The sequence below is a fragment of the Pseudophryne corroboree genome, chromosome 2 (genome assembly GCF_028390025.1).
Source record: "Pseudophryne corroboree isolate aPseCor3 chromosome 2, aPseCor3.hap2, whole genome shotgun sequence".
Lineage (NCBI taxonomy): Eukaryota > Metazoa > Chordata > Amphibia > Anura > Myobatrachidae > Pseudophryne > Pseudophryne corroboree.
In genome coordinates, this window is record NC_086445.1 from 445,483,760 (window position 1) to 445,501,839 (window position 18,080).

General features: G+C 48.9%; 1 protein-coding gene across 2 annotated transcripts in view; it reads right to left on the reverse strand.

The window, feature by feature from the left end:
* The window catches only part of DHX33 (DEAH-box helicase 33), a 115,404-nt gene that overhangs the window by 47,795 nt on the left and 49,529 nt on the right, over positions 1–18,080 (reverse strand). For both annotated transcript variants that reach the window (XM_063953679.1, XM_063953678.1), the window contains exon 7: positions 2,437–2,596. In XM_063953679.1, coding sequence (XP_063809749.1) covers positions 2,437–2,596 — 160 coding nt within the window. The remainder of the gene's footprint in view (positions 1–2,436; positions 2,597–18,080) is intronic.

Below are 18,080 nucleotides of genomic sequence, written 5' to 3' on the forward strand. Positions count from 1 at the left end.
TGGAAAACCAGCAATGATTAAAATGGCCGTCATGCCATGCTTTCACAGAAAATCACAGTACAGGTTACCTGCTGCAGTTTTAATATAGGCTTAATAGCCTATTATACAGTTACTATGCTTAATAGCCTATTATACAGTGATAACCCAGGTGTAGGTTACAGTAAAATATATGCATTTAGTCAATTAATATGAGCACTGCCTGCAGTGTATTTATTTTGCAACCTTAACCAAAAATAACAGAAAACATGGTTAAACGTGCAATAGGTTATGCCACTGATACCCAATGCCAGCCAAAGCCTCATATATATATTATATATATATACAAAGTGTTTACACATATAATCACAGTTCATACTGATATTATAGACAGTTCTGCCAGCAAAAGCTTCATTATATATTATATATATAAAACGTGCTGAATCACAGTACACAGTGTACATTGTTTAAAGTGCTGCGCTGCTTGTTTATTTTGAACCCATGCAGCCTTTGCTGCTGCTATGGGTATTATTCCCCCTCCCCCCCCCCCCCCCCTGCATCCCCATGTTACCTGCAGCGTACGGGGATCGGGTGCAGGGAGAGCAGGAGAGCCTGAATCTAGCGCCGGGGAGCCGACCGGAAGCTCCTTCCTACAGCAGTACACAGTCTCCCTGTGTCTGCGGTGTCTCACTGGGAGAGTGGCCGGCGTCCTTGAGTGACGTGCGGCCGCTCTTTAGTACACAGGAGAGTGTCGGCGGCGTGCCGGGCCATCCGAGCAGTGAGAGCGGCCGGCGTCTGAGTGACGTGCGGCCGCTCTGTTTAGTTCAGCGCCCGGAGAGTGTCGGCGGCGTGTAGCGGTGCCGCATCAGAGCAGTGAGAGCGGCCGGCGTCTGAGTGACGTGCGGCCGCTCTGCTTAGTTCAGCCAAGGAGAGTGTCGGCGGCGTGTAGCGGTGCCGGGCCATCAGAGCAGTGAGAGCGGCCGGCGTCTGAGTGACGTGCGGCCGCTCTGCGCGTATAATGTGAGGAGAACCTGTAAAGCTCTCATTCTATCAGGTGGAACTTCATATATAAGAAGTGCTCCTTACTACTTCAGCGGGACCCGTCAGCGGCGTGCTCAGCGGCGGCCAGCTCCCTGTACAGTTAACACTCACACAGCAGGGCGGCAGCGTGAGCTGACCGCCCTGACACCCATACCTTGCTCCATACTGGCTGTGACGAGCTTCTCTCTGTAAGCTCCATTTCAGCCTCCAGCTTCTCCACTCGTGTCTGCTGTAAGCTCCTTCTTCCAGCTCTTTGTCTCATCCTGGCTGTAACGGATCTTCTTTCTGTAAGCTCCGTTCAGCTTGCAGGAGACAGTGGCTGCCTGTGGCTGTGAGGGTGCTCTTTGTGAGGACCGACACGCCATGCGCTGCCCTATAGCGCCTGTGGCTGTGAGGGTGCTCTTTGTGAGGACCGACACGCCATACGCTGCCTTGCAGCGGCACCATCCCGGACCCAAGTTTTTCCAGAAACTGGGACGGGAAGTGTAAAAATTAAAAATAAAAAGAAAAATAAAAATCTTCTGAAAAGTGGCCATTGCCACAAGCCGATGTTCATCTGTGAGCACCGAAAAAACACTGGCAAAGTACACTGAGGTACTTGGGGATATGGAGGGGGGGAGAGTCCTAAATTTGAATATTCAGTGCCTTTGTTCGGCTACGCCCGTCCATATCCCAAGAGTACTCCAGTGACCCCTAGTGGATGATAAAGAAAAGCAGAAGATGACCTTTACAGTAGAAAGTCCCTGGTAGGTGGCCACCCTGTCTTGCTCGACAGCCAGGTGATAATCAGACACATAGGGAATCCAGTGTCCCAGGACTATCTACCTCCATGTACAATACGAACAGAGTAACAGACATAAAAATACAGTGACATTATAATTGGCGTTTCCTACATAAGACATTATCTGGATTTTATGAACACAGCTTCCCTAATTTTATAACTTGTGACTGATATCAACCTATGATATTGCATCTTTAACACAGGTTTTACCAGTTGCTAGTTAACTCAAAATAATAAAGTTGTAAATAAATGTAATCATTAACGTTAAAAAATGATTTGGGAACCTTGTTATTGTCAGAACACAACAGATTTAAAAATAAATAAGAAAGCATGTGCACTATAGTTTTAAAGTCATTAAAAATTAAAAAAAATTAAAATATATGTACAATTAATTTATATTCTTGTGTTTAATTTTTTTGAAATCTTGAAAATAGCACATTCATTGCTTTTATATAGCAACACTGCAACATTTTATCACACAGCAATTTTATTTGTTACAAATGTTTTGCTTTGCAAATAGTGTACAAATAACGCAATGGACTGACGGGGGTGCTCAGGTGAAAAAAAGGTTGAAAACCAGTGACCTATTGGATAATGTATTTATATACAGCTATTTATATAGCAGTTATTCAACTCACCTCTGTATCTCTGGCAGAGTCATTTTCTCAAGCTTCTCAAACTCATCCTCTGTATAGAGTCTATAGCATATACCACTGTCCTCCCTCCCTGCTCTTCCAGTGCGTTGCCAGGCCTGGGCCTTGGATACCCGCTGAACTGCTAGAACTTCAAGGCCACTTTCTAGGAGAAAAACAAGAGTTATAGTGAAACTTACCTTTGTTAACTCTTTCTTTGAGGTCCATAGGGTCCACAAAGATACCATAGGGTTGCAGGTGGTGAAGGACCTGGGCACCAAAGCTTTTTCGAATCCCATGATGCTCCGGTCCTTCTCCCCTATACCCCACCTCCATGCTCAGGCATCTTCAGTTTTGTCAACAAGATCAAGGCAGGAGCAGGGCAGAAGGAATATTGTGACACACACAAGAACACACACAAGAACACACACACACACACACACACACACACACACACACACACACACACACACACTCTCTCTCTCTCTGATAGGAGTAGGGAACTGGTGACCAAGAAGAGTAACCCATAGAAGCAAGGTGCGTCAGGGTAGGAGCCCTGTGGACCCTATGAACCTTGAAGACAGAGTTAACAAAAGGTACATTTTACCATAACTCTGGTTTTCTTCTTCGGGTTCCAAGGGGCTCCACAGGGATACCATGGGGATGTCCCAAAGCAGTTATTTCAAGGGAGGGGACGCTCCTGAGCAGATAAAAGAATCTGGCGTCCAAATGAAGCATCCTATGGAAGCAAATGTTTCAAAGGCATAGAACCTAAGATAGGGGTGGACAGAGGACCATGTAGCCGCCCCGTGGAATTGTTCTGCAGAGGCTCCATGGTGTGCTGCCCGCGACGCGAGTAGAATGAGCTGTGACTGTAGCTGGTACAGGAAGTTCACCCTGAGTGTACGTTTGTAAATGGACATACGAATCCATCTGGACAAAGTTTGTTTGTCAGCTGGCCAACCCCTCTTGTGGAAGCCATAGAAGACACAGAGGGAGTCATATTACCAAACGGAACTGGTACAATCCACATAAATCCGTAGAGCACGGACCACATCAGGGGAGGCCTCACCAGTCGAAAGATTCGAAGAGAGTAAGAGGGGTAGCACAAGTTTCTCATAAAATTTATACCAGGACACTACCTTAAGAAGATAACTGGGCCTAGTACGAAGCACAGCCCTGTCCCTATGGAGGGGGAGCCGCAAGACAATGCTTCCAAATCGGATACCCTACGAGCAGAAGCAATGAATACGGGATACGGCAGGAATACGGTTTTAGCAGTTAACCACTTTGAGTCCACTAATTCCAGAGGTACAAATGGAGGCCACTGAAAAGCTCTGAGGACCACTGATAAATCTCACGGAGCTATCGGAGGTACATATGGAGGTTGAACAGAAAGTACACCCTGGAGAAGTAATATCCAGTGGAAGAGCAATTATTTGACGGAACCAAATGGACAGCTCCTCAATGTGCACTTGCAATGTTGCTAGACGAAGTCCTAGAGTCAATCCAGCTTGGAGGAAGGCGAGAATCCTGGATACTCAAAAAATAGGATTTTAATACCTACCGGTAAATTATTTTCTCGTAGTCCATAAGGGGTATTGGGGACACATTAGTACGATGGGTTTAGTTGGGGTCCAAAGGAGCCAGTGCACTTTAAATTTCTTCCACTGGGTGTGCAGGCTCCTCTCCTCTATGCCCCCTCCCACAGGCAGTTATAAGTAAAACAGTGACGAAGGAGAAAGGACATATATGAGAGAAGGAACATGACAACAAAGGGTGGTGAGATTTACACACCAGCACACCACAAACATATAACAACCAGCAACGGCTGGCAACAACAACAACAACAACAACAACAACAACAACAACAGTAACAGCTGAACAGGTAACTATAGAACAAGAACCCGCAGAAATGCCAACGCACTGAGGCGGGCGCCCAATATCCCTTATGGACTATGAGAAAAGGATTTACTGGTAGGTATTAAAATCCTATTTTCTCTAGCATCCATAAGGGATGTTTGGGGGAAACTAATATGATGGGGACGTCCCAAAAATTCCAGAACGGGTGGGAACGTGCAGAGACTGCTGCAGCGCCGCCTGCCCAAACTGGGTATCCTCTTGGCCAGGGTATCAAACTTGTAGAATTTCACAAAAGTGTTCTTCACCGACCAGGTAGCGGCTCGGCATAGTTGCAAGGCCGAGACTCCACGGGCAGCCGCCCAGGAAGAGCCCACTGATCTAATAGAGTGGACCTTTAGGGACTTAGGAACAGGTAAGGCTGCCGACACATAGGCCTGTTGGATAGTAAGCCTAATCCAACCAGCAATGGACTGCTTCGAAACAGTGCAACCCTTCTTCTGCGCATCATCGAGCACGAACAAGGAATCGGTCTTTCTGATCCGAGCTGTACGCTTGACATAGATCTTCAAGACACGCACAGCATCCAAAGCCTCCGGAGGAGCAGAAGCGTCAGAACTGGACGGAACCACAATAGTTTGATTCAGATGAAACGCGGAGACAACCTTCAGCAGGAACTGCTGTCTAGTCCTGAGCTCCGCTCTGTCCACGTAAAAAAACAAGTAAGGACTTTTACACGATAAGGCCCCTAATTCTGAAACACGTCGAGCAGAATCCAGGGCCAGTAACATCACCGTCTTCCACGTGAGGTACTTATCTTCTACCGTCATCAGAGGTTCAAACCAGGAGGACTGTAGAAAATAAGATTTTACTTACCGATAAATCTATTTCTCGGAGTCCGTAGTGGATGCTGGGGTTCCTGAAAGGACCATGGGGAATAGCGGCTCCGCAGGAGACAGGGCACAAAAAGTAAAGCTTTTTCCGATCAGGTGGTGTGCACTGGCTCCTCCCCCCATGACCCTCCTCCAGACTCCAGTTAGGTACTGTGCCCGGACGAGCGTACACAATAAGGGAGGATTTTGAATCCCGGGTAAGACTCATACCAGCCACACCAATCACACCGTACAACTTGTGATCTAAACCCAGTTAACAGTATGATAACAGCGGAGCCTCTGAAAGATGGCTTCCTTCAACAATAACCCGAATTAGTTAACAATAACTATGTACAATTTATGCAGATAATCCGCACTTGGGATGGGCGCCCAGCATCCACTACGGACTCCGAGAAATAGATTTATCGGTAAGTAAAATCTTATTTTCTCTATCGTCCTAGTGGATGCTGGGGTTCCTGAAAGGACCATGGGGATTATACCAAAGCTCCCAAACGGGCGGGAGAGTGCGGATGACTCTGCAGCACCGAATGAGAGAACTCCAGGTCCTCCTTAGCCAGAGTATCAAATTTGTAAAATTTTACAAACGTGTTCTCCCCTGACCACGTAGCTGCTCGGCAAAGTTGTAATGCCGAGACCCCTCGGGCAGCCGCCCAAGATGAGCCCACCTTCCTTGTGGAGTGGGCCTTTACAGATTTAGGCTGTGGCAGGCCTGCCACAGAATGTGCAAGCTGGATTGTGCTACAGATCCAACGAGCAATCGTCTGCTTAGACGCCGGAGCACCCATCTTGTTGGGTGCATACAATATAAACAACGAGTCAGATTTTCTGACTCCAGCTGTCCTTGCAATATATATTTTTAATGCTCTGACAACGTCCAGTAACTTGGAGTCCTCCAAGTCACTTGTAGCCGCAGGCACTACAATAGGCTGGTTCAGATGAAATGCTGACACCACCTTAGGGAGAAAATGCGGACGAGTCCGCAGTTCTGCCCTGTCCGAATGGAAAATCAGATATGGGCTTTTGTAAGATAAAGCTGCCAATTCTGACACTCTCCTGGCAGAAGCCAGGGCTATAAGCATGGTCACTTTCCATGTGAGATATTTCAAATCCACCTTTTTTAGTGGTTCAAACCAATGAGATTTTAGGAAATCCAAAACCACATTGAGATCCCACGGTGCCACTGGAGGCACCACAGGAGGCTGTATATGCAGCACTCCCTTAACAAAGGTCTGGACTTCAGGGACTGAAGCCAATTCTTTTTGAAAGAAAATCGACAGGGCCGAAATTTGAACCTTAAGAGATCCCAATTTGAGACCCATTGACAATCCTGATTGCAGGAAATGTAGGAATCGACCCAGTTGAAATTCCTCCGTCGGAGCACTCCGATCTTCGCACCACGCAACATATTTTCGCCAAATTCGGTGATAATGTTGCACGGTTACTTCCTTCCTTCCTTGCTTTAATCAAAGTAGGAATGACTTCTTCCGGCATGCCTTTTTCCTTTAGGATCCGGCGTTCAACCGCCATGCCGTCAAACGCAGCCGCGGTAAGTCTTGAAACAGACAGGGACCCTGCTGAAGCAAGTCCCTCCTTAGAGGTAGAGGCCACGGATCTTCCGTGATCATCTCTTGAAGTTCCGGGTACCAAGTCCTTCTTGGCCAATCCGGAACCACTAGTATCGTTCTTACGCCTCTTTGCCGTATAATTCTCAATACTTTTGGTATGAGAGGCAGAGGAGGAAACACATACACCGACTGGTACACCCAAGGCGTTACCAGCGCGTCCACAGCTATTGCCTGCGGATCTCTTGACCTGGCGCAATACCTGTCCAGTTTTTTGTTGAGGCGAGACGCCATCATGTCCACCATTGGTCTTTCCCAACGGGTTACCAGCATGTGGAAGACTTCTGGATGAAGTCCCCACTCTCCCGGGTGAAGATCGTGTCTGCTGAGGAAGTCTGCTTCCCAGTTGTCCACTCCCGGGATGAACACTGCTGACAGTGCTATCACATGATTCTCTGCCCAGCGAAGAATCCTTGCAGCTTCTGCCATTGCACTCCTGCTTCTTGTGCCGCCCTGTCTGTTCACATGGGCGACTGCCGTGATGTTGTCCGACTGGATCAACACCGGTTTTCCCTGAAGCAGAGGTTCTGCCTGGCTTAGAGCATTGTATATTGCTCTTAGTTCCAGAATGTTTATGTGAAGAGACGTTTCCAGGCTCGTCCATACTCCCTGGAAGTTTCTTCCTTGTGTGACTGCTCCCCAGCCTCTCAGGCTGGCGTCCGTGGTCACCAGGATCCAATCCTGTATGCCGAATCTGCGGCCCTCCAATAGATGAGCACTCTGCAACCACCACAGAAGAGACACCCTTGTCCTTGGAGACAGGGTTATCCGCAGGTGCATCTGAAGATGCGACCCTGACCATTTGTTCAACAGATCCCTTTGGAAAATTCTTGCGTGGAATCTGCCGAATGGAATTGCTTCGTAAGAAGCCACCATTTTTCCCAGGACTCTTGTGCATTGATGTACAGACACCTTTCCTGGTTTTAGGAGGTTCCTGACAAGCTCGGATAACTCCTTGGCTTTTTCCTCCGGGAGAAAAACCTTTTTCTGAACCGTGTCCAGAATCATCCCTAGGAACAGCAGACGAGTTGTCGGCATTAACTGGGATTTTGGAATATTCAGAATCCACCCGTGCTGTTTTAGCACTTCCTGAGACAGTGCTAATCCCATCTCTAGCTGTTCTCTGGACCTCGCCCTTATTAGGAGATCGTCCAAGTATGGGATAATTAATACGCCTTTTCTTCGAAGAAGAATCATCATCTCGGCCATTACCTTTGTAAAGATCCGAGGTGCCGTGGACAATCCGAACGGCAGCGTCTGAAACTGATAGTGACAGTTTTGTACAACGAACCTGAGGTACCCCTGGTGCGAGGGGTAAATTGGAACGTGGAGATACGCATCCTTGATGTCCAAGGATACCATAAAGTCCCCCTCTTCCAGGTTCGCTATCACTGCTCTGAGTGACTCCATTTTGAACTTGAACTTCTTTATGTACAGGTTCAAGGACTTCAGATTTAGAATAGGCCTTACCGAGCCATCCGGCTTCGGTACCACAAAAAGAGTGGAATAATACCCCTTCCCTTGTTGCAGAAGAGGTACCTTGACTATCACCTGCTGAGAGTACAGCTTGTGAATGGCTTCCAACACCGTCTCCCTTTCGGAGGGGGACGTTGGTAAAGCAGACTTCAGGAAACGGCGAGGTGGATCTGTCTCTAATTCCAACCTGTATCCCTGAGATATTATCTGCAGGATCCAGGGATCTACTTGCGAGTGAGCCCACTGCGCGCTGTAATTTTTGAGACGACCCCCCACGGTCCCCGAGTCCGCTTGAGAAGCCCCAGCGTCATGCTGAGGCTTTTGTAGAAGCCGGGGAGGGCTTCTGATCCTGGGAAGGAGCTGCGTGTTGCTGTCTCTTCCCTCGACCTTTGCCTCGTGGCAGATATGAATAGCCCTTTGCTCTCTTATTTTTAAAGGAACGAAAGGGCTGCGGTTGAAAAGTCGGTGCCTTTTTCTGTTGGGGAGTGACTTGAGGTAGAAAGGTGGATTTCCCGGCTGTAGCCGTGGCCACCAAATCTGATAGACCGACTCCAAATAACTCCTCCCCTTTATACGGCAAAACTTCCATATGCCGTTTTGAATCCGCATCGCCTGTCCACTGTCGCGTCCATAAAGCTCTTCTGGCCGAAATGGACATAGCACTTACCCGTGATGCCAGTGTGCATATATCCCTCTGTGCATCACGCATATAAAGAAATGCATCCTTTATTTGTTCTAACGACAGTAAAATATTGTCCCTGTCCAGGGTATCAATATTTTCAATCAGGGATTCTGACCAAACTACCCCCGCACTGCCCATCCAGGCAGTCGCTACAGCTGGTCGTAGTATAACACCTGCATGTGTGTATATACTTTTTTGGATATTTTCCATCCTCCTATCTGATGGATCTTTAAGTGCGGCCGTCTCAGGAGAGGGTAACGCCACTTGTTTAGATAAGCGTGTTAGCGCCTTGTCCACCCTAGGAGGTGTTTCCCAGCGCTCCCTAACCTCTGGCGGGAAAGGGTATAATGCCAATAATTTCTTTGAAATTATCAGCTTTTTATCAGGGGCAACCCACGCTTCATTACACACGTCATTTAGTTCTTCTGATTCAGGAAAAACTATAGGTAGTTTTTTCATACCCCACATAATACCCTGTTTAGTGGTACCTGTAGTATCAGCTAAATGTAACGCCTCCTTCATTGCCAAAATCATATAACGTGTGGCCCTACTGGAAAATACGGTTGATTCGTCACCGTCACCACTGGAGTCATCGCCTGTGTCTGGGTCTGTGTCGACCGACTGAGGCAAAGGGCGTTTCACAGCCCCTGACGGTGTTTGAGTCGCCTGGACAGGCACTAATTGATTGTCCGGCCGTCTCATGTCGTCAAACGACTGCTTTAGCGTGTTGACACTATCCCGTAGTTCCATAAATAAAGGCATCCATTCTGGTGTCGACTCCCTAGGGGGTGACATCCTCATATTTGGCAATTGCTCCGCCTCCACACCAATATCGTCCTCATACCTGTCGACACACACGTACCGACACACAGCAGACACACAGGGAATGCTCCTAACGAAGACAGGACCCACTAGCCCTTTGGGGAGACAGAGGGAGAGTTTGCCAGCACACACCAAAAGCGCTATATATATATATCAGGGATAGGCTTATAATAAGTGCTCCCTTATAGCTGCTTTGTTATATCAAAATATCGCCATAAATGTGCCCCCCCCTCTCTGTTTTACCCTGTTTCTGTAGTGCAGTGCAGGGGAGAGACTTGGGAGCCGTCCTGACCAGCGGAGCTGTGAGAGGAAATGGCGCCGTGTGCTGAGGAGATAGGCCCCGCCCCTTTTCCGGCGGGCTCGTCTCCCGCTATTTAGAAAAATTAGGCAGGGGTTAAATATCTCCATATAGCCTCTAGGGCTATATGTGAGGTATTTTTAGCCTTTATAGGTACTCATTTGCCTCCCAGGGCGCCCCCCTCCCAGCGCCCTGCACCCTCAGTGACTGCCGTGTGAAGTGTGCTGAGAGGAAAATGGCGCACAGCTGCAGTGCTGTGCGCTACCTTTAGAAGACTGCAGGAGTCTTCAGCCGCCGATTCTGGACCTCTTCTGATTTCAGCATCTGCAAGGGGGCCGGCGGCGTGGCTCCGGTGACCATCCAGGCTGTACCTGTGATCGTCCCTCTGGAGCTTGATGTCCAGTAGCCAAGAAACCAATCCATCCTGCACGCAGGTGAGTTGACTCCTTCTCCCCTCAGTCCCTCGCTGCAGTGATCCTGTTGCCAGCAGGAATCACTGTAAAATAAAAAACCTAGCTAAACTTTCTCTAAGCAGCTCTTTAGGAGAGCCACCTAGATTGCACCCTTCTCGGCCGGGCACAAAAATCTAACTGGAGGAGGGTCATGGGGGGAGGAGCCAGTGCACACCACCTGATCGGAAAAAGCTTTACTTTTTGTGCCCTGTCTCCTGCGGAGCCGCTATTCCCCATGGTCCTTTCAGGAACCCCAGCATCCACTAGGACGATAGAGAAATTTCAATACTACATCCAAATCCCAGGTTGCCGTAGGCGGCACAAAGGGAGGTTGTATGTGGAGTACCCCTTGCAACAAGGTCTGAACTTCTGGCTACACTGCCTATTTCTTCTGAAAGAAAATGGAGGGAGCTGAAATCTGGACCTTAATGGAACCCAGACGTAAGCCCTTATCCACACCAGCCTGCAGAAAACGTAGGAAAGGTCCCAAGTGAAACTCTGCAGGTGGATACGTGCGTTCCTCGCACCAAGAGACATATCTCCTCCAGATATGATAGTGTTTTGACGTCACAGGTTTCCTGGCCTGAACCATGGTTGCAATAACCTTCTTGGAAAGGACCTTGTGAGCTAGGCTGTTCCACTCAACCTCCATGCCGTCAAACGAAGATGCTGTAAGTCTGGGTAGACGAACGGTCCTTGTTGAAGAAGATCGCTCCTGAGTGGTAGAGGCCAAGGGTCTTGGACGGACATGTCCAGAAGATCCGCGTACCACTCCCTCAGAGGCCAATCCGGGGCAATTAGAATTGTCTGGACACCTTGATTCCTGATTCACTTTAGCACTCTTGGGAGCAATGGGATCGGAGAAAACAGGTAGACCAGCCAGTACGGCCAAGGCGACGCCAGTGCGTCCACTGCCCTCGCCTGAGGGTCCCTGGTCCGCGAGCAATACCAGGGAAGTTTCTTGTTAAGACGAGAAGCCATCATGTCTATTTGTGGGCAACCCCACCGGTCGATGATCTGCTGAAACACCACATAGTGGAGTTCCCACTCGCCCGGGTGGAGATCGTGACGACTCAGGAAGTCCGCCTCCCAGTTGTCCACACCCGGAATGAAGATTGCCGACATGGCTCTTGCATTTCTTTCCGCCCAGAGGAGTATCTTTGACACCTCTCGCATGCAGGCAATGCTTTTTGTCCTTACTTGTCGATTGATATATGCCACCGCCGTGGCGTTGTCCAACTGTACCTGGATCGCATGATCCTTGAGCAGAGGACAGGCTTGAAGAAGAGCATTGTAGATTGCCCGAAGTTCCAGAATGTTGATTTGAAGGAGGCTTTCGTGGGCTGACCAACTGCCCTGGAACTGCGCCCCTTGGGTGACAGCTCCCCATACTCTCAGACTCGCATCCGTCGTGAGGAGGGTCCAATCCTGAATTCCGAAACTCCTGCCCTCCAGGTGACTGGAGGACTGTAGCCACCACAGGAGGAAAATCCAGGCCTGAGGTGACAGCTGAATCATCCGGAGCATCTGGAGATGTGATCCAGACCACTTGCTCAGGAGATCCAACTGAAACGTTCTGGCATGGAAGCTCCTATACTGGATTGCCTCGTAGGAGGCAACTATCTTTCCCAACAATCTTATGAAGAGATGTACGGACATTCAAGTAGGGTAGAGCACCATGCGGACCATCTCCTGAAGAGTTGTCGCCTTGTCCTCTGGTAGAAACACCTTCTGGGCCACAGTATCCAGCAACATCCCCAGGAACAGGAGCCTCTGAGTTGGCTCCAGGTGGGACTTCTGTAAGTTGAGGATCCACCCATGGCTGGACAGAAGACGGATGGTGCGGTCGATATGGAGCAACAAAATCTCCCTGGATCTTGCCTTTATCAGAAGATCGTCCAGATAAGGGACCACATTGATCCCTTTGACCTGGAGTCGAAGCATCATCTCCGCCACCACCTTCGTGAATACCCTCGGGGCTGTTGACAGGCCGAAGGGCAGTGCCTGGAATTGTAAGTGATCGTCCAGCAGGGCAAACCGCAGGTACGCCTGATGAGGAGGCCAAATTAGAATATGGCGATAGGTGTCCTTGATATCCAAGGAGACCATAAATTCCTGTTCTTCCAGGTCCGCAATCTCTGCTTGCAGGGATTCCATTCTGAACTTGTACATCCTCAAATAAGGATTCAAGGATGTCAGATTTAGAATGGGTCTGACCGAACCATCCGGCTTCGGCACCACAAACGGGTTTGAGTAAAACCCCTTGCCGCGTTGCGGCTGTAGCACTGGAACAATGACGTGGGACTGGACCACCTTTCGGATAGCCTGTTACGTAACTTGCATATCCTCCAAAGCTGGGAAGCTTGATTTGAAAAATCGTTGGGGGGAGGAAGAGAGTACTGTCGAACTCCAGATTGTAGCCTTGAGAAACAAGTTCCCTGGCCCAGGCATCCTGGCAGGTCTCCCAGACGCGGCTGAAGTGAGGCAGTCGAGCTCCCACCTCAAGATCCCCTCGGGGTGAATGAGCACAGTCATGCTGAGGCATTAGTAGAAGCAGAACTGGTGGACTGTTCCTGAGAACTGGTAATTGCAGGTTTTCTGGACTTACCTCTGGTGCCCCTAGCTGCATTGGAGGCACCTCTGGCCTTCGATCGAAATGTGCGAGACCGAAAGGACTGGACAGACAGTCTCGGATAGGAATGTCTCACAGGCGGGGCCCCAAGGGGAGAAACGTGGATTTCCCAGCAGTAACCTTGGAAATCCATGCATCCAACTCACCCCAAAAGCCATTCCCCCAGAAAAGTGGAGAGACTCCACATTACATTTGGATTCTGTGTGCACAATCCACTGACGCAACCACAAGGCCCTGCGTGCAGACACCGCCATGGCCGACGTCCGAGCATTTAAGTTCCCCATCTACTTGAGGGAATCACAGAGGACACGGGTAGTGTCCTGAATGTGTTTCAGAAAGGTAACCATGGTAACTAAGGGCATATCCCCCGAGAGGTCCCCCTGAATTTGCGTGGCCCAAGAATGAATGGCATGGGTCATCCAGCAACCCGCAATGACCAGTCTTTGTGAAAGATTTTAGGGTAGTCTCTATCTTTCTATCCCTAGGATCCTTCATAGTAAAGGAGCCCAGGGCAGGCACCACCGCCTTCTTAGACAGGTGAGAGACTGAGACATCCACCCCAGGAGATTCCTCACAAAATTTTCTCCCTTGAGGAGCAAATGGGAAAGTGCGCAAAAACTTTTTGCACACTTGGAATTGTTTGTCTGGATTTTTCCAGGCCTGTTTGAATAAGTAATCTAACTCTGGAGATTCATGGAAAGTGACCTTGGGCTTGTTTTGTACAAAGAAAAATGACTGCTGTCAAGACGCGTCCTCTAGAGGGAGGTGTAACACATCCCTTATAGCCAAAACGAGGGGTTCAATACCCTGAGTAGAATGGGGATCCCCACTAACGGGATCCAGGTCATCCCCATCATCTTGTATATCATTATCTGTATCAGAGAGCAGAGCAGGTAACCCACGCGTAAGGGGATCTGCATGAAAGGGAGGGGGGGGGGGGGGCTATGCATCAGCCCTAGCAGCTAAATCTGCAACAGCTTGTTGTAGTAGCGGAGTCTTCTGCACATTTAGCAGTGAGCTGGGATGACATATCTGACATCATAGTTTTAAGAGACCCTAACCAGTGGGGCTCTGTACCCTCTCCCCCAACCTCTTCACTAATTTGTGAATATTGGCTGCACTGCTCAAAGGAAACAGAGTCATTAGATAATGGAGATAATCTGGTGTGACAGATACTGCACAGCTTGTGCTTACCCATATTTCACAGTAAGTACAAAAAATATACACATACACACAGACAGTTATAATGCAGGCCTGCCCTACTGTACGTGAGAGGAGACACAGAGAGAGGGCGAATACCAGCACACCCTGAGCTGCACAGCCCTAGTGAGACTTTCAGCTCTGTTAATCACAGTAACACATAATGCAGTCCTTAATAGGCTCAGAATAGTGTACACAAGCGGCTCTCCCCTTTAACTACACCCTGTACCAGTTTCCAGTGTGTCTGTGAGGCAGGAAGCACTGAGAGTGTGCTGTTGATGACTGCTGTAAGCAGAGGAAGACGCCAAAACGCCGCTGGTCCCGCCCTGTGGAAGCTCCGCCCCCTCCAATAAGGCCGGAGCTGTACATATTATTTATACGGGCAAAGTCTCCAAATAAGCTTAAAACCTCACACAAGTGCTAGCAGTTTTGTGCCAGTGTACACACGGGGATCCTAGCGGGACCCCCCAGGGAGGGTCCCGTACGCCGCGCTCGTGGGCAGCCGCACTTTGAACCGGGGACCCCACTAGCGGGGTCCCCGGTGTGTACTCACCACCGATGTCACCTTCAGGCAGCGTTAAGCATGTCCGGCGTGCTGTGGCTGTGACAGCCAAGGCACAGTGCCCCGCTGAACAAACAGCCCCTCAAGACGGTGGTCTTGCAACGGGGAAGCGGCTCTGCACCTTGCAAGGCCGGTGACCATCCCCCCCCCTAACTCCCACGGCGCAGGTATGCTGTTGCCCAGGCAGCATACCAAATTTTTTTTTAAATGAAATTGAAGAAAACTCTCTGGAGCTGCAGATATGTGCATCCTTTCCTGAGGGCACTTTTTTCTAAACTGCCTGCGGGAGGGGGCATAGAAGGGAGGAGCCAGCACACCCAGTTGAAGAAATTTAAAGTGCACTGGCTCCTTTGGACCCCGTCTATACACCATCGTACTAGTGTCCCCCCAATATCCCTTATGGATGCTAGAGAAAACCTGTGTGTTATAGCGCTTTAGAGCGCACCATTGCAGGTATGTATGCCACACTAGATAACCGATATGGGCAGATGCTGGTTTTCTCGTATTAAGCATGGTTTAGACAACAGACCATGAAAATCAGACCATAAAAATCATTTTGCCCTCAGGATTGATGACTCAAGAGCCACGCCGTCAAAGACAGATGAGCCAGGTCTGGATGTAGATAAGGACCCTGAGACAACAGGTCTGGTCGCCAGGGAAGTGGAATCGAAGCGTCTTTGAATATGTTCTGTAGATTGAAGAACCAATGACGTCTCGGGGCCACTACTATGATGGTGCCTCCTTCTTGTTTGAATTTCAGAAGATCCCTTGGAAGAAGGGAAACCGGATGGAAAACATACTGAGCAGTACCCAATCCGGGATCCAGAAGGGTTGTCCCTTGTCAAGGTTACTGTTAAACCGGGACAGAATCAGGTGTTGTAGAGGCCTGGTGTGGAACTGGGCATACTACACCCTGTCGAATGGTGGAGACCAGGGATCCCAGTACTTGCCTGGCTGAGTGTATGGACACACTCCAACTGCTGAGCATGTGGTGAAGCTGCTGCTGAAGCTTTGAGATATTTTCCCATGCCAGGATGAACCTGTGGACCAGAGAAACCAGTAGAGGTCCTGGATATATCATAAGCTGTGAGCGACAACTTTTTCCAGTTGACGAGCCACTCGTGTGTAGGAAGGCAAAAGTCAACTGTAGATGGCATTGTAGTATTTCCGGGGAATGTGCAAAGAGGACGAGATCTTCCTTATCAGGACTTATTCTGAATCCCTGACGGCATAGGTATGCTGCTATAACCGCCTCCAAACGGCAATGCCTGACATTGGAAATGTTGGTGCAGAATAGCAAACTGTAGAAATTGGTGGTGAGAATTTCTAGATGAAGTGCCCGGCTCCATTACTAGAACAATGGGAGTGTAGGATTTCCATAAGGAACATGGTTATTAGGACAAACCTGTTGAGAGATGCGAGGTTTAGGATAGGTCGATGAGACCCACTGGGTTTCTGCACCAAGAATAGTGTTTGAACAAAACCCAGTCCCACGTTGTCAGCAAGGGACTGTATTACCACTCCTGATTGAAGGAGGGATTGAATAACCTTTTGTAGGGCCGATGCCTTGCTGGGGTCTGCAGGGGAGCTTGTGAAACAGAATTGTTTAAGGGGTCGTCTCTTGAAGGAGACAGCATACTCATGACAGCATACCCATGAGAGACTACTTCTTGCACCCAGGCTTCTGTTGTAGTTAGGCGCCAAACATGTGCAAACTGGAGACCGGCTTCCCACCCTGGAGTCCCCCAGGAGGAGGCCCGCCCCCTTAGACTCAGGCTTGTCGTCACAATTGGTTGGATACTGTCTTGCAGCTCATGTCTGCTTAGGCCTGGGTTTTGTAGCCTTATTAGACGTTGTTTGTCCAGGAAAGGATTGGCTTTTGGCTTTCCCTTGTGGATGAAAGGCACGAAAATTGGAGGGCCAAGCCCGTGGCGCAGGGACCGACGCAGGAAAGCTGTCTTGGCAGCCTCTAGTGTAACCACTATTTTGTCCAATTCCGAATAGGATATCCCCTGAAGAGTAAGGATTCTAATGCCTTCTTAGAATCCATGTCCACTTTCCATAAGTAGAACCAGATAATGCATCTAGCAAGCACTTAGATAACCGACGCTTTGGATGCCAGGATACCAGAATCCAAAACTGCATTGTCCAAGTAAGAAGCAGCTTCTCTGACATGGTAGATGTATGACACACTTGCTATTGAAATATACGAGGGAAGCCCATCTTTTAAATCGTCAACCCAGTGTACAATTGCTTTAGCCACCCAGGCGGCTGCAACCGTAGGTCTGGTGAGGGCACCTGTAAGGGAGCATATAGACCTGAATCAGGTTTCCATCCTCCTATCCATAGTATCCTTTAAGGAAGATGGTGCAGTAATAGGCAAAGTGGATGATTTCACCAACCGTGCTACATGAGAATCTACTGGTGGGTAGAACAAAGTTAATCGCTTAGGTAGCAGGAGTATCCCAAGCGTCATGTCTGAATTAGGTGTTAAGACTGAGGAAACTCCTCCTTAAGTACCTTTAAAGAGCTGTTTTTTGTTCAGTAGTAGAAACATCATCTTTTTCAGAATAGATTTGACCACTATGAGTGCAGCCATATTTAGGGCCGAGTGGCCCTCCTCCCCTCCTGGGGGAAGCTCAGTGAGAGAGGCATCAGTCTTTTCTTCTTTTTCTCCAGATGAAGCCTCTGAATCTGTAATTTGTGCAGACAGAGAATGAGACAGTACACCTAGTGGCCCTAGAGGGCAAAGGCCTGTCATTCTGAAACATCTGCTGGAAAGCCACAAAGGTTTGTGACAGGCTCTGTACTGAGGTAGAGAGCACGTCCACCCAAGGGGGATTAATGATCGTGACTTGTATAGCCTGAGGCACAGCTGGGACTTTAATAGCCATATGTACCTGCTAAGGAATTCCCACAGGGGGAGCCACTGCAGGGATTTCCAGATGTTCAGCTATCAGACTCAATAAGTGAGAAAAAAAATAAGATTTTACTTACCGATAAATCTATTTCTCATAGTCCGTAGTGGATGCTGGGGACTCCGTCAGGACCATGGGGAATAGCGGCTCCGCAGGAGACAGGGCACAAAAGCAAGCTTTTAGGATCACATGGTGTGTACTGGCTCCTCCCCCTATGACCCTCCTCCAAGCCT